This window comes from Lampris incognitus, chromosome 3, assembly GCF_029633865.1.
Source record: "Lampris incognitus isolate fLamInc1 chromosome 3, fLamInc1.hap2, whole genome shotgun sequence".
NCBI classification, from domain to species: Eukaryota; Metazoa; Chordata; class Actinopteri; order Lampriformes; family Lampridae; genus Lampris; species Lampris incognitus.
This window is the reverse complement of record NC_079213.1, coordinates 13,127,301-13,144,345: the sequence shown is the minus strand read 5'-3', so window position 1 is coordinate 13,144,345 and position 17,045 is coordinate 13,127,301. Positions and strand designations below refer to the sequence as shown.

Sequence of the window (17,045 nt, the reverse complement as noted above, 5' to 3'; positions counted from 1 at the left end):
GAAGTACAGAGAAGGGGGGGCTTTGTTTGAGATGAGCAAGAACAAGGAAAAAAGGAGGGATGGGACCAACGAGAAGAGATATTCTACCCTTTTTGCTTTTTTCATTTTCTCTCTCTTACCTTCTGTTTCTCCTACTTTCCTCCCCTCTTCTCTCTCAAGAGTACCTGTTACCTTTCCCACACACACACACACACACACACACACACACACACACACACACATGCAGACAGGCTGTCTATTTTGGATGATTTATGTTCCCATGTTCTTTATTTTTAGACCAATTATTCTCTCTCTCTCTCTCTCTCTCTACCGCTCTCTCTACCCCCCTCCCCCCCATACTCCTTATTCCCTCTTCTGGGTAGATAGATAGATAGATAGATGGATGGATATTTGGATGGATGGATGGAAGGATTTGAAATATTTTTCTTTAATTGTTTGCTAGCTGTTGCTAAAAAGAGGAAAGACGGTACAAGCTTGGGAAATGAAATGGTTAGATGTTTAAAAATGCCATTATTTCACTAATTAGCTTCTTGTTCTTCTAGGTTTTTTTTGCAGTTAGAGAGACAGACAGAGAGACAGTTAGACAGAGAGACAGTAAGACAGAGAATTAGCGGGCAATACTGTAGGTTTGTGAGACACAGCTTCAGGGAGAGAAAACACTTTTTTTCTGTTCAAAAGACAGAGGGAAACGAGGCGAAACGGTAAAATTGAGATAGGACTTGACAGGTCTCAATGTGTAGTGTGTGTGTGTGTGTGTGTGTGTGTGTGTGTGTAAGGAGGTAGTTAGTGTTTGACAGTTTTCTGTGTGAGTTGTTGATTTTCATTGTGAATCTCAGCAGGGAGCTATAAGCTCTGTCACCACACAATTAGCAACCTCTCTCTCTCTCTCTTTCTCTCTCTCCCTCTCTCTCTCACCCTCTCTCTGTCTCTCTCTCTGTCTCTCTAAACCACTCCTGGGCTATCTCACACTCACACACTGTCGTTCTTTCTCCCACACCATCGTCTTTCTCTTCTTCTCTGTTATACTCACACTCTCATTCGCTCTTTCCTCATCCTGTCCTGCTTTCATTTGTGCTTCTCTCTCTTCCTGTCCCTCTCCTAGTTATAGCAACTGTTGCCTGGAAACTGGGGTTTTGGTTTTTTTTTTTTCTGTCATTTTTGTCTTTCTGTAAACTGTGATAGTCCGAGAGCGGGGGGAAATGAGAGGGGAGGGAGAGCGATAAATTAACTGAAAGGGTGGTCGTCCTGGGAGGAAGAAGGCAAGCAACGTGTGTGGTTTTGTTTGAGCTTGTGCAGTGTACATCTTTTTATGTGTGTGTGTGTGTTTGTGTGTGTGTGTGTGTGTGTGCCTGTGCATGTATGTGTTCACGTGCATGTTTGCAGTTGCAGGAATCCCTAGCTACTGTCCAAGGTGATTTGTCTTATTTTCAGTTATAGGAGTGAGGGTTTAGCTGATGACCACACACATATACACACACACACACACACACACACACACACACACACATAGACTTCTTTAATCCTTCATCATGTGTAATCTCCGTCTGACGGCTCGCAGATTGGAGTTTAGGGCTGTTAATGAGGCTGCGTGCTCATACATGTTAAAAGCATGTCGCCAGCATGTTAATAACACGCCGGTTACGTGTTATGGTGATTAGAACAACGTGACCCCGTCAGACTTCCAGGATACGGTTTGCAAATTGCACAAAGCGGCTGAAGGAAGAGTGCATGTGTAAAGTCTCTGCACTGTATCGCACAGCATACGCAAGCAAGGCCCTTTTGTCCATGCAGCATGTGTTAGTACAGTATGCAGTGTCTACCTAGTCTATACTGTATATCTGAGGGGGGAAAAGGAAAAAAGAAGGGGGTAAAGGATGGAAGGGAGGATAGACAGAAGGAAGGAGGGAAAGAAAGATTGAAAGAAACTGAGAAAACCCTTGTCAGGGTTCATGTTTTCTTGCAGCTTTGTGTAAACCAGAGATACTAAGGTTTAAACTGTTTGCTGCTGGCTCATATTCTGTTTTACTTTATGATTGCTTCCTAAGAGAGCAAAGTGTCCCCCCCTCTGCCTGGTCCTCTCTTCCTCTCTCGCACTTCTGCTCTCGTTTCTCTTTTCCCCTGTTGCTGTTAAGCCCACTGAGGCAAATTTGTAATTTGTGATATTGGGCTATACAAATAAAATTGATTTGATTTGATTTGATTTACTCTCCCATGTTTCCTCGGTGGGAATACTGGGAATGCTGCATAGCCGTTAGGCGTTAGCACGCTCCTATCTCAACCACTGAGTTGTGTGTGGAAGTTGGTGCTCTTGCTTTGACTTATAAAAAGGGCAACATACGTACTGATCATCGGAGTCAATAGTAGGGATATTTTTTTTGTCTCGTGTTGTCTTTGCACAAGTTTATCCCTTGATTTGTTTCGAGAAAATCCACAACTTCCTTGAGAATATTTGACAAACGTGACAATCCACTTTCAACATAATGCATAATGACACTATAAACACAACAGATATATCGCGCTTCCTAAAGAAATAGCTAAGTGCTGTGCTAAAGATTTTGACACAAACAGATTCATGAAACAGTGAAAGACACTGAATAAAATAAATGTTGGTTAAATGGTTCAGCAGTTGATTTAATAGATAGTAAGTTATTTAACAGTTGATGTTGATTCTGCCTTAGCCTTAGCTCCTCCGGCAGGTCATTTCAGTCAATCAATCAATCAGTCGTGCATTCGTTCGTTCAATCGATCAATTGACTGATCGATCAATTGGCCAATTAATTAATCAATATATACTATCAATCAATATATACTATAGAGCACATTCCATACATTAAAATGCAATGCAATGTGATTTACCTTAAGTAAAATTGTACAGATAAGGGGGGGGGGGTCCTGCTGGTTACTTTTACTTTTAAAAGTCAATTTGGAAACAACTAGTTAGGTCTTACCTGAGGATCAAAAGCTCGTGTAGAGAGTTACAGGTATACTGAAGTAAAGCTTGGGGCCAGAATCAATCATGCTGTATAAATAACACGGAAAACCATAAAATTATATTGCCTCTCTATCTGGTAACCAAAACTGCAGTGATGTGAGTGATTTAATCCAAACTGTCCAGCACCAGTTAAAAATCTTAGCTGCAAGGTTTGGTCCCAAGTTTCAGAAATGAAGAACACTTTTAATTGATGCTAAAATAAGCACAGAAAGGACTGGAGGATAAAATGGCTTGACTTTTCGAGATTGTTTTGAGCTTGAAGGTACAAGATTACAACTTTCTGTACCGCTGCATCAGAGCTCTCAGTAAGTCAGCATTCAAGATTTGGACAAGTTTCTGACAGGCCGACTTCACATTAGTTGAGAGAGCTTCTACTTTACAATCAAACAAGTAAAACATGTTTGGTGGAGCAAATAAAACATTTTCTGATTTGTTCACAGTTTTGAAAAAAAAAAAGATGATGAGCATCTGACTTTCATGAATGAAGTGCATTTATATGGGAAATCAGCAAGAGCCCATCATTTTTGGTCCAGTTTAGCAGTCTGTCTCGGGTAATTTTGAGTTTGAAAACCACATGGAACTAACATGGACTACCATGTGCTTTAGCTGAAAGTTTCCACCAAACTGCATATATTGTGTAGATAAGTAGCAGGTAGTACCCACAATACATTCTCTAGTCATTCATTGTAGAAGAACACACTCTTATTGATGGGTCCTACAATGCCAGTGGGGGCCCAAAGAAAGCCAGGGATAGAGGAGGTATACACTCACCGGCCACTTTATTAGGCACACCTGTCCAACTGCTCGTTAACGCAAATTTCTAGTCAGCCAATCACATGGCAGCAGCTCAATGCCTTTAGGCATGTAGACATGGTCAAGACGATCTGCTGCAGTTCAAACCGAGCATCAGAAGGGGGAAGAAAGGTGATTTAAGTGACTTTGAACGTGGCATGGTTGTTGGTGCCAGACGGGCTGGTCTGAGTATTTCAGAAACTGCTGATCTACTGGGATTTACGCACAACCATCTCTAGGGTTTACAGAGAATGGTCCGAAAAAGAGAAAATATCCAGTGAGCGGCAGTTCTGTGAGCGAAAATGCCTTGTTGATGCCAGAGGTCAGAGGAGAATGGCCAGACTGGTTCGAGCTGATAGAAAAGCAACAGTAACTCAAATAACCACTCATTACAACCGAGGTATGCAGAAGAGCATCTCTGAATGCACAACACGTCGAACCTTGAGGCAGATGGGCTACAGCAGCAGAAGACCCCACCGGGTGCCACTCCTGTCAGCTAAGAACAGGAAACTGAGGCTACAATTCGCACAGGCTCACCAAAACTGGACAATAGAAGATTGGAAAAACGTTGCCTGGTCTGATGAGTCTCGATTTCTGCTGTGACATTCGGATGGTAGGGTCAGAATTTGGCGTCAACAACATGAAAGCATGGATCCATCCTGCCTTGTATCAACGGTTCAGGCTGGTGGTGGTGGTGTAATGGTGTGGGGGATATTTTCTTGGCACACTTTGGGCCCCTTAGTACCAATTGAGCATCGTATCAACGCCACAGCCTACCTGAGTATTGTTGCTGACCATGTCCATCCCTTTATGACCACAGTGTTCCCATCTTCTGATGGCTACTTCCAGCAGGATGACGCGCCATGTCATGAAGCTCGAATCATCTCAGACTGGTTTCTTGAACATGACAATGAGTTCACTGTACTCAAATGGCCTCCACAGTCACCGGATCTCAATCCAATAGAGCACCTTTGGGATGTGGTGGACCGGGAGATTTGCATCATGGATGTGCAGCATCTGCAGCAACTGCGTGATGCTATCATGTCAATATGGACCAAAGTCTCGGCGGAATGTTTCCAGTACCTTGTTGAATCTATGCCACGAAGGATTAAGGCAGTTCTGAAGGCAAAAGGGGGTCCAACCCGGTACTAGCAAGGTGTACCTAATAAAGTGGCCAGTGAGTGTATGTCATGAATCAGAGTTTAAGTATGCACATGTGCACACACATATAAACACACACAAGCTCTCACACATACACAACCATAAATGCACAAACAGTACGCACAAGTAGATTTTCAGCGAATCACAGAAACACACACACACACACACAAACACACACACAAACACACTGGCAAGTGTGCTAAGAGGAGCAGAGAAGTAATTAAGGCTTTGTGCTATGGATATTCTTGGTGCAATACTGATCAGTGTCATCTGTGTGTGTGTGTGTGTGTGTGTGTGCGCGTGATAATCTGCTGGTGCTGGTGCTGCTGCAGCCCACAGTTTCCATGGTAACTCTGGAGCCCATCTTGGTCTCTATGGTAACTTGTAGATGACACCCACAGAGAGAAAGAGAGAAAGACAGAGAGAGAGAAGAAAGATGGAGGCAAAGAAAAAGGAAGGAGGTAGAGAGAGAGAGAGAGAGAGAAAGAGACAGATAGAGGGAGATTGTAGGGGGATTAGAGAAAGAAAAGAAAGATGAAAGGAACAGCTAGGAACAGAAGAGGAAGGGACCCGTTAGAAAATAGAGCGGCAGGTTTAGTCCAACTTGACTGAGTTTAAAAGAAGTTTCATTGGTTCTGACCATTTTCTTTCAGCCCTAGTTTTCTCATGTTTTGGCCTCTAGTTTTCAGTCACCGGTGAAACTCAGCTGGCAGCTGGCTGAAGGTGTAGAAGAGAAGTGGCTGCTAGTTTTAGTTCCACGAAATTGTCCACTGGGAATGAGGGGACGGGGCAGGTGGGTAGTAGGGGTGTAACGGTCAATCGATCTGGATCGATGTATCAATTCAATTATCAACGAGCCAATATTATCGATCCAAAGTGAAAACACCGATCCACATCATCATCTTTATGATAGGCCTAGGATGTGAACATTTTAAAGCTCAATATCTCTAAACCACTGAGCACACACATAGAACCTTTTAAATCCAAGGTGATGAAGCATAGCTATGCATTGAATATGTTCATAAATGGAAGTTCATCAAGGGCTCTTTAAGTTGATTGATTAAAAAACATTTGCACTTAAACATGACAAATTTGGCACTTTATAGTGAAAAACAGATCTATTTATATTCTTTTTATTAAAAAGAATATATTGCTTTTTATTTAATTGTCTGGAAGAGCTCAGTAATAAAATTGTCAAATCATATTTTAATTGCTTTTTGTGAGTTGATATAAATGTAAGTGATTGTGTTAAATGGGCATATGATCTCATCTCATATCGAATCCAGACCCCTGAATTGAATCAAATTGAATTCGTATTGTGGCAGACTTTGTGATATCGACAAATATTGTATCGTTGTCCAAAGAATCGATATAATAGTGTATCCACTTAAGCACAAATAGAATATCAGTTCTTGTATAGTTGGATCTCAGTGCTGCATATACTGACTGGGAAACTGGGTGGAACATTCTGGCACAGCATTAAACTGGTTTAAATCCTACTTATAGGACAGGGACTACTTTGTGTTTATAGGTAATTACAAATATGAGTGGACAAAAAAAAGCAGTTCCCCAAGGCTCCATTCTGGGACCTCTTCTATTTAACATCTATATACTCCCACTAGTTCAAATTATGGAAAACAACAAAATATGTTACCATAATTATGCAGATGACACACAGATTTACATAACCATATCACTAGGGGACTATAATCCTATACAAATGCTGAGTGAGTGCATTTAACAAATCAACGACTGGATGTCTCAGAATTTTCCTCAGTTAAACAAAGATGAAACTGAAGTAATTGTCTTTGGAGTCAAGGAAGAACGGTTAAAAGTCAGTGTTCAGCTACAATTGTTAATGATAAAAACCACAGACCAAGCCAGAAATCTTGGTGTAGTCATAGAGTCAGGCCTGAATTTCAATAACGACATTAAGATAATTACAAAGTCAACGTACTATCACCTGAAGAGTATATCGAGAATTAAAGGATTTATGTCTCAGCAGGATTTTGAAAAAGCCTGTCCATGCATTTATCTTCAGTCGACTCGACTACTGTAATGGCATCTTTACAGAGCTAAAAAAAAAAATCGATCAAACAGCTGCAGCTGACTCAGAATGCCGGTGCTTGTGTCCTTGCTAAGAGCATAAAAGTGGATCACATCACTGCAGTTCTGAGGTCTTTGCACTGGCTTCCTGTCCATCACAGAATTGATTTAAAAATGCTGCCTTTGGTTTATAAAGCACTGAATGGTTTAGGGCCAAAATACATTTCTAATTTTCTGCTACGCTATGAACTATTCTAGGCTGCTCAGATCGTCTGGGACAGGTCTGCTTTCTGTCCTCAAAGTCAAAACCAAACATGGAGAGGCAGCTTTCAGGTTTAATGCACCACATATCTCGTACAAACTCGCAGAAAACTGCAGGTCTGCTGCAACTCTCGGTTCTTTAAAATCAAGGCTGAAGACTTTACTGTTTGCCACCGCCTTTCATTAAATCAAATTTGAAGCTTTTGATTATCATCTTACACTGCACTGTACCTTTTATCTTTTTATTTGTATTCAAATGTCTTTTTTTGCCTTACGTTTGCATTTTGTCTTCATGCCCTTTGTGCTTTATGTAAAGCAGTTTGAATTGCCTTGTTGCTGAAATGTGCTATACAAATAAATTTGCCTTGTCTACCTAATGAGGTGTCCCCACAAGTATAGAGAAACAAACGTGTGTGTGTGTGTGTGTGTGCGCGTGCGTACATGCGTGTGTTCGTGCGTGTGTGTGTGTGCATGTTTGTGTGTGTGTGTGCTGTTGTGTTCATGCATGCTGTCTGCGGTTGTTGGTACACGTGTGTCTGGATTTATTTATGGTTTTGTTTCCCTAATTTGCCTCACGGTTTGTGCTCGTCCACTCCTTTAACCAAACTTGTGTCATTTGCATCCTATTAAGATGCGCAGTAGCAACATGAACGACTCCAGATTCTTGGAGTCAGTTTTACTGTGGTTACTGTGTTTGAATAAATCATTATTGGATGTTTGCTATGTGTTACAGTATTATAGCACAGATGATTTCTCCTTGTGGCTGTCTTAACAGGAAACAGGAATTCTCCATGCTTACATAGCAGCGAGGAGCTTAGTGGTCAGGTCTGAACTACAGATTAATACTATTTATGACTGTTTTAAATGTAGACTGAATATAACATACTTTTTTTTTGCTGACATTTTTTGAGATCAGGTGTTTGATTATCCCATCATAGCTGCACCCAAGTTATTTATGAGCATTTCATTTTTGTTGACTTTTCTCTGACTGCTGCCAAATATGTAGATTACAGTGTTAAGGAATAAGGAAATCAACCTCAGCCATCCTTTCATTCTCTGCACCAACTTAATTGAATTCAGGATTGCAGAATTGGGTTTGGGTGGGGGTGCTGGAGTCCAGAGCATCTTACAGAATGCATTGGATGCAAGGCAGGAAGATGTTCATATCAAGACACAGACACTCATTCACAGATATGGTCGGTTTGGGGTGTCCAATTTGCCTGACATAGTATAAGGACTCAGCTGTGAGAGGAAACCCACACAAGCACAGGGAGAACAGCCAAACTCCATGCAGAAAGCATACATTCAAGATCAGGGTCCTCTTCACGGTTCTCTATCTTGGTGGCATTTCTGCTGTGTTGTGTTTTCATGGTTGAGTCGTTGGTACACTGTATTCCAGGTGTAGGTTAACCTGGTTGTATACACACACACACACACACACGAAATTGTCTTTCAACCAAACTTTGGTATGCAAACAATTTGGAAATAGACGTGGATGTGAAGCTTTTACATGCCTGCGGGTTCTCCCAAAAATAACTTGATGGCTAATCCTGTTTTCTAACATGCACACACACACTGTCTCTCTTGCACACACACACACACACACACACACACACACACACACAAATACATAAAAGGTCGTTGAAAATGGAAACTTTGTCCCCTGCCTGGTAGAACGTCGATACTGTAATCTCATTGGCCCAAATGATGGATAAGCGGTTTGGTTGACCTATCACAGTTAACTCAATTATTGCCCTCCCCCCACTACCTGCTTTCTGTTCTGTCTGTTTGCCGTCCGTCTGTTTCTCTTACTTTGTCCGTCCCTTGTTTTTCCCCTTTTCCTGCCCTTCTCTCTCTCTCTCTCTCTCTCTCTCTCTCTCTCTCTCTCTCTCTCTCTCTCTCTCTCTCTCTCTCTCTCTCTCTCTCTCTCTCTCTCTCTCTCTCTCTCTCTCGCTCTCTCTCCATAAATCCCCCTCTCTATTGCTCTATGTCTGTCTTTCTCTCTCCCTGCCTCCTTCACACTAGTTCTTCCTCCACCTCCTCCATCGTTCTTCTTTCAGTCATCTGTTCTTTCCAGTCACTAACCAAATTAGTTTTGCCTTTTATGGGGCTGTATAAATGGGAGACAGAGGTGTGTGTGTGTGTGTGTGTGTGTGTTTGTATGTGTGTGTGTGTGTGTGTGTGTGTGTGTGTGTGTGTGTGTGTGTGTGTGTGTGTGTGTGTGTGTGTGTGTGTGTGTGAGTGTGTGTGAGTGTGTGTGGGTATAAAGCTGAACTGTTCCCAGCAGATGTTTCTCAATGTTTTGTTCTCCTCAGCAGGTATCTGGTGTGTCACCACCAGATACACAGCCTGTGAATGAGGGAGCGAGGGAGGGAAGTGAAAAGAGACTGTCCACATGAGAGGGAGAGTGCAAGTGTAGTATGTGTCTGAGAGAGAGAGGGGGGAGAGACAGAGAGCGAGGAGGGTGGAGGGGGGGAGACAGAGAGCGAGAGAGAGAGAGTAGGGAGAGAGAGGGGAGAGAGAGAGAGCAGAGAGTGAGAGAGAAATTAGAGCTTCTTGTTTTTCGACACAAATATTAATTACAGACACATAGCCACTGTGCAATGGAGGGTCTTAAAGGGTACTTGACAGATAAATTCACTACAAGGAGCCATCACTATCCAGACTCTGAAATCTGCAAGCACGCACGCACGCACACACACGCATGCACGCACAAACACACACACACACGCACACACACGCACGCACACACACACACACACACACACACACATTCTTGTACTTGTACCTTTCTGAGGACCCCTCATTGACATATGCTAGCCTTAACCCTTCCCCTATCCTAAACCTAATCTTAATTCTAACCTTAACCCAAAACCCAAAACCTAACTCCAAATCAGACCCTTAAAGAATTGAGGGCTGGCCAAAATGTTCTCACTTTGCAAAAATGTTCTCGCTCTGATGGTTAAAAACTCAAATTGGTCCTGACAAAGATAGAAGTGCAAGAGCACAGACACACATGCACACAAATAGATGAAAAAAGGGGGGGTGAGAGAAAGCCTATCTAAAATAAAAGGGTGGGTTTTTTTCAATGCTTCGGCCCTATTGTTGCCTGCTCCCGTGTCAGTTCGAGGGATGTAGCACTTGACTTAATCGAGATAAGGAATTACAGGGAGACACCGAGCGAAAGAAGAGGATGAGAGGCGTTGACAGAAGTGGGAGATCCAGATTTGAGGGTTTGATTTTAAGGAGGGGTGGTAGAGGGGAGGGAGCAGAAAGTCTTTCAGACAGTGTCCTTAACAAGCTAAAGCTTGTGCTGCAGCATGTCCGGCCCACGCAGCGGGAAACGTATTAATTCCTATCATGGAAGTCCACGTAATTTGCGTCTTATCTTTTAAGTGCTGAAAGAACAGTTTCTGCTTTGGGAGATGGCGCCACAGTTGCAAATTTCTGGCCAGTGCCATGCAGCCCGTTAATACTGGGGGAGGGGACCAATTTGAATAAATTATATTCCCAATCTGCTTCGCAAAATCACGTTTGTAAAAGTGGACACAGATCACCAGAGATGCTGTGTGTGTCACTGTGGCTGCATGGATGATGGATGTGTGTGTGTGTGTGTGTGTGTGTGTGTGTGTGTGTGTAGACCTAACTGGCCTGTTAACAGAGTTGCACAACAGTTTGTGGTAAAGTGATCTCTCTCTCTCTCTCTCTCTCTCTCTCTCTCTCTCTCTCTCCGTCTGTCTGTCCCTCTGTCTCTGTCTAGTGAAATGCCTCTTGGATCTGCTTCCAAGACTTATGGTGGACTTGGTGGAATAGTCATTTCAGTCCTCATTATATGAGCCATTGCGTGCCCTCTTCACTGTCTCTCCATCTCTCTCTCTCTCTACATCTGTCTGTCTCGGTCCCTCTCTCTCTCTGTCTCTGTCTCTGTCTCTTTCCCTCTGGTTTGTTTGCCTATGAGTCTCAAGGCTGTAACATCAGGGCATCAACAAACCCGTTAAAGCAGATCTTAACAAAGCTTCTGTATACAGGAGCAGCGCCAACAAAAACGTCTGACAACGAAACCGTCACTTGTTTGATTTTATCACAAAATGATAGTCCGCAATGTGACACACTCAATGCTACACAAACTTGGCAGATTACACTGGTAGATGTCAATGTTTTGCAAGAGTTAGATATGCATAAATATTGCAAAATAATGAAGGAGGAAAGTTCTCTCATGTCTTACCAATTTTGGAAATCTTAGATTGGGATAAAACAGAGAGATGCACGATAACACTATCAGCATCCGCTGAAAATTGTAAGTGCGTTGTGTTGTGTGTGTGTGTGTTTTGTAAGTATGAAGTGTACGAGTCTTCACTACTGATAGTATTATGGACTTAATATTTTTGATATTTCAACAGGTTAATATGCTGAAGCGTTGCATAAAAAGCAGCACTCATAAAAGGGAAATATTTGGAAGCTGATGGTCTCGGGACATCGCCGCCAGCACCGCTGGGCCGCTGACAGTAAATGGGCTGTTCTGCTAAACATGACAACATGTGGAGTTTTGACAAATGTGATGAAATAGAGAAGTCCTGTTCTCCCAGTCCCGGTTGAAGGGAAGAGCCTGGGAAGATGAACTGGCTGGCCTCCTGTACCTGTCCTAAAAAAAACGTGTGTGTGTGTGTTTCCCTCAAAAAGCAGCCCCCAGTAGAGGTAGTGAGAGAATGAGGATGAATGAGTGGCTGGATGGTGTGTGTGTGTGTATATATGTATATATGTATATACAGATATAGGGAAAAAAAAGTTTTAATACGTTGCAGTTTTTTCCTGTATCTCTACTGATATTTCGCTCCTCATTAGTTGAGCACTTATAACAACACCATTGACGGTTTCGGGGGGGAAAAACGCTATATCTTTTTTTTTAAAGTATTGATGCCATTATCGTGATCTTATTCAATTTAGAAACTTGAACCAATATATATTCATATCAATGGGCAGACAGTTTGATACTTGTTTGATAGTTGTTTGCCATTTAGGGTCAAACAGTTATGTAATCTTCCTCTTTCCATCTTACACACACACACACAAACACACACACACACAATGACCATCTCTGAACAGTTCTCAGGATCCCCTTATGCCGGGGTCATCCTGATGGCAGTGATCCCAGTGGGAGTCAGTAGTAGAGCCCTGGTGTGTGTGTGTGTGTGTGTGTGTGTGTGTGTGTGTGTGTGTGTGTGTGTGTGTGTGTGTGTGTGTGTGTGTGTGTGTGTGTGTGCGCGCGTGCGCGTGCGCGTGCGCGTGCATGAGAAGAAGCCGACTTCCACGCAGCTTTTTTGGGACAGGAAGAGCGCTGCTTTGGATCAACTGGTGAAATGATTAAAATGATTTGATCGTTTACAGGATTAAAGGTTCCATAAATACACAGATGAGCTCATGTGTTCACACTGGAGCAGCCAGGCCGCCATTTCTTCCACTTCTCCTCTATTCTCTCTCTCCCTGTCACACACCCACTCTCTCCCTCTCTCTCTCTCCCATCATGGGAGGAGACCTGCTTAGGATAAATCATTCAAATTTTATATACAGTGTTATCTCTCTCTCGCTCTCACACACACACACACACACACACACACACACCAGCAGCCAAATAAACAATAAGAGAATGGTATGTTCTAATGAATAGAGTAAGCAGAGATGGCAGTACTGTCAGTGCTCACATTTCGTTTGCAGCATTAATGTCAACTGTGTGTGTGTGTGTGTGTGTGTGTGTGTGTGTGTGTGTGTGTGTGTGTGTGTGTGTGTGTGTGTGTGTGTGTGTGTGTGTGTGTGTGTGTGTGTGTGTGTGTGTGTGTTTGTATCATTGAAGTCTGCAACAGTGCACCTACAGGTTGGATATAGCCATGGATGTTACTAACAAAATGATCTGTAGTGTGTGCAGTTTATTTTACCATCTGTGTGTTGCAAGGCCTCGTGAGGGACTTGTTGGAGGGTTGTTTAACGGCATTAATAGCTAGATTTGCATCCCATTGAAAGCATTACATATTCCTGATTACAATTCAACAGATCATTAGAGATGCAGTACTTGTCACGGTGGCTGCATGGATGATCCGTGTGTGTGTGTGTGTGTGTGTGTGTGTGTGTGTGTGTGTGTGTATGTGTGTGTACCTAATTGGCCTGTTAACGGAGTAGCCCAAGAGTTTGTGGTAAAATGAAGTCTCTCTCTCTCTCTCTGTCTATCTGTCTGTCTGTCTGTCTGTCTGTCTGTCTGTCTGTCTGTCTGTCTCTATCTATTGCTCTCTGTCTGTCTTGTCAATTCAATTCAGTTCAATTTAATATGTGCTTTATTTGGCATGACATACATGTACATATTGCCAAAGCATGTAAAACAACAACAACACAACACAACAATGATTATGATAATAACAGCAACAACAACAATGATTATTATATCAAACAACAACAGTAGCAATAGGTGCCGTCCCCACTGTCTCTCAGGTTGTGGCAGGAAAATATAAATCTTGCTGCAACACTCGCCGCTGGCCCCCCTCCCAGGACCACCCGCAGCTTACCTGCGTAGTCCATTTCCTGCTACTCTGGAATCACATGTTCCAGCTCCTGGACAAAAGCCCGGCGCTGTTTTTCAAATGTGTCACATTTAAGGAGGAAGTGCCCCTCTGTCTCCACCTCATCTGTCATGCACTGACCACGTGTTCGTTGCTCTTTTGGCAACCACGTCTTTTTGTGTCTCCCCTTTTCAATGGCGAGACTGTGGTCACTGAGCCTGTCTTTGGTGAGGATCTGTCGCTGCTTCCTGTCTCTGACAGTTAAGAGGTATTCGTCCAAATCATAGTTTGTTTTTAGGGCCCGATAGACTTCTAGTTTGTTTTGAGTTTTGATTTCAGCGTTCCAATGTTTCAGATAATTGTTCTTGCTTTGTTTTATAGCTGATTTGTCCTCGTGTTGGTTTGTTTTATAGCTGATTTGTCCTCGTGTTGGTTTGGAATGCAGTGCTGCCTGAGGTTGGTTGGTCGTAGTATTTGTTAAAGGGTTCGTGAGTCTCAGAACCAGCTGCTTCAGGGGACTCTTTTCGGGGTTCAGTTCTCTCTGTCTCTGTCTCTCTTTCTGTCTGTCTCTTGCTCTCTGTCTCTCTCTCTGTCTGTCTCTTGCTCTCTGTCTCTCTCTCTGTCTGTCTCTTGCTCTCTGTCTCTGTCTCTGTCTGTCTCTTGCTCTCTGTCTCTCTGTCTGTCTCTTGCTCTCTGTCTCTCTCTTTGTCTGTCTCTTGCTCTCTGTCTCTCTCTCTGTCTGTCTCTTGCTCTCTGTCTCTCTCTCTGTCTGTCTCTTGCTCTCTGTCTCTCTCTTTCATTCTCTCTCTGTTTGTCTGTCTGTCCGTCTCTCTCTTTCTCTGTTTCTGTCGCTCTCTCTCTCTGTCTTTCTCTCTGTCTCTCTCTCTGGGGTGAGGATTTCTCTGTCCCCATGTTTGTTTTTGGGCCCAAATACATGGCAAGAAAAGGACTGCTTCCGGTCCTAGTGAATGTTCTGGTTGGAACTGCTAAGCTAGCGATCTGGAAGACCAGGAAGAGTCAGATGCTAGGTCAGGGCTGGACTGATGTGGTTCAGGGTATGAAGGGTATGGTGGCGGCTCGTCTGAGGATAGAGCACGCTTTCTACACCCTGACCAGTAATCTGGACTCTTTCAGGGCTCTGTGGGGGATAAGACAAGTGTCGTATTCACTAAGTGAAGATGGGTCACTTGATGTCAATTTTTAATTTATTATGGTCGCGGCGCGCGCGTGTGTGTGTGTGTGTGTGTGTGTGTGTGTGTGTGTGTGTATTTAGATCGAGCCACAGTGATGATGCTGAGATTTTGTTTTTTTAGCTTACCAGTTTAATGGTGGCATGATGGGAATGGAGGATTTTTATTCTGTGATGTAAATAAAAGTTATTTCAAAAGTCAAAAGTCTCTCTCTCTCTCTCTCTCTCTCTCTCTCTCTCTCTCTCTGTCTAACTATAGCCCCAAATCATGCCTAAACAAACAAATGAAAAAGTAAAATCACAACTTATCTTCTTTTTCTCTGCCTCTGTCCTCTCCAGGAGCGCGTGGAGTACTTGTTCCTCATCATCTTCACAGTGGAGGCATTTCTGAAGGTGATAGCCTACGGCCTGCTCTTCCACCCAAACGCCTACCTGAGAAATGGCTGGAATCTGCTAGACTTCATCATTGTGGTTGTAGGGTAGGTGAACATTAAATGAATACAATTTAATCCTCAGTGAGTAGAGCAGGACGCGAGGACTAGATAGATAGATGGATAGATAGATAGATAGATAGATAGATAGATAGATAGATAGATAGATAGATAGATAGATAGATAGATAGATAGATAGATAGATAGATAGATAGATAGATAGATAGATAGATAGATAGATAGATAGATAGATAGATAGATAGATAGATAGATAGATAGATAGATAGATGGATAGATAGATAGATAGATAGATAGATAGATAGATAGATAGATAGATAGATAGATAGATAGATAGATAGATAGATAGATAGATAGATAGATAGATAGATAGATAGATAAAAGCAGTAATCTTTTACAGAAAATCAGATTTAACCCCTAGTGAACTCTGGACCAGAGAATATGAGAGGCCTAAAGTGATTATCTGATGCAGAGCCTGATAGCTCTGCTCTGTTTTCCTTATCTGCAACTCAGCAACATTGTCCATCTGCTCAAATGTATTTATGTGTGTGTGTGTGTGTGTGTGTGCGTGTGTGTGTGTGTGTGTGTGTGTGTGTGTGTGTGTGTGTGTGTGTGTGTTGTTTGTCTGTTTGTGTATGTATGCATGTGTGTTCCTTGGTGCCAGCTGTGCTCTGTATACAGTGTATGGACCGGGGTTATGGCACAATAACCTGAGGGAAATGACGGTTACGTTAATGCCATAAAAATGCTCTAATTGACCGTGTGTGTGTGTGTGTGTGTGTGTGTGTGTGTGTGTGTGTGTGTGTGTGTGTGTGTGTGTGTGTGTGTGTGTGTGTTTTATGCCCTGAAGGAAGACTTTACACACTCAAACACACTTAACCATCTCATCCACGGCCACCGGACTGTTCCGTAACATTAGCTGATCCTAACTGAACATGCTTGATTTCATGCCGTAGACACACATATGCACAGTTGGCACGCACACATAAACACACACGCACACACACATACTCACACCACGCCACTGGTGCGTATCATGATGCCACTGCACTTGGCGTAAGCACGACCTTTATCACTGTTTCCGCTATTACCCACCTTCTCTGTTTGCTTGCCTCTCTCTTTCCATCTCTTTCCTTTTCTTTCTCTCTCTCTTCCTCTCTGCCCCTCTTCCTCACTCTCCCTCTCTGCCCCTCTTCCTCACTCTTCCTCCCTGCCCCTCTTCCTCGCTCTCCATTTGAATCGGTGCCATCATGACTCTTACTGTGTTGCAGAATAATGTCATTTATTACTGTATTGATTCCCAAAGGTAATTCATTTTTTCGCTTGCCCTCCTCTCCGCGGGGAGGTCAGTGTGTGGCGTCAGCTGCAGAGTAGCGTGCCTGTGGGATTCTGGGAGTCCTGGGAACGAACCAAGGGAGATGCTCGCTGATGCGGGGGGGGGGATTAGATGTCGGGGGAACGTACAGTTTCTGCACTTATTAGACCGTGCCGTAATCCCACGGTGTTCCTATTACTGCCCCTTCGACATTTAAGCGCCCTTGGTTGCCCCCCCCCCCGACACGTGAGAAGGAAAGCGGCGGTTTGATGCTCGTGTCAGCAGCGACTTTGGT

The 17,045-nt window shown here is 43.2% G+C and overlaps 1 protein-coding gene across 1 annotated transcript in view; it reads left to right on the top strand.

Annotated features, from left to right (window-relative positions):
* cacna1c (calcium channel, voltage-dependent, L type, alpha 1C subunit) overlaps window positions 1-17,045 on the top strand; it is a 286,273-nt gene that overhangs the window by 175,498 nt on the left and 93,730 nt on the right. Inside the window, exon 4 of the mRNA XM_056276035.1 lies at window positions 15,326-15,465. Within this exon, the coding sequence (XP_056132010.1) occupies window positions 15,326-15,465 (140 nt within the window). The remainder of the gene's footprint in view (window positions 1-15,325; window positions 15,466-17,045) is intronic.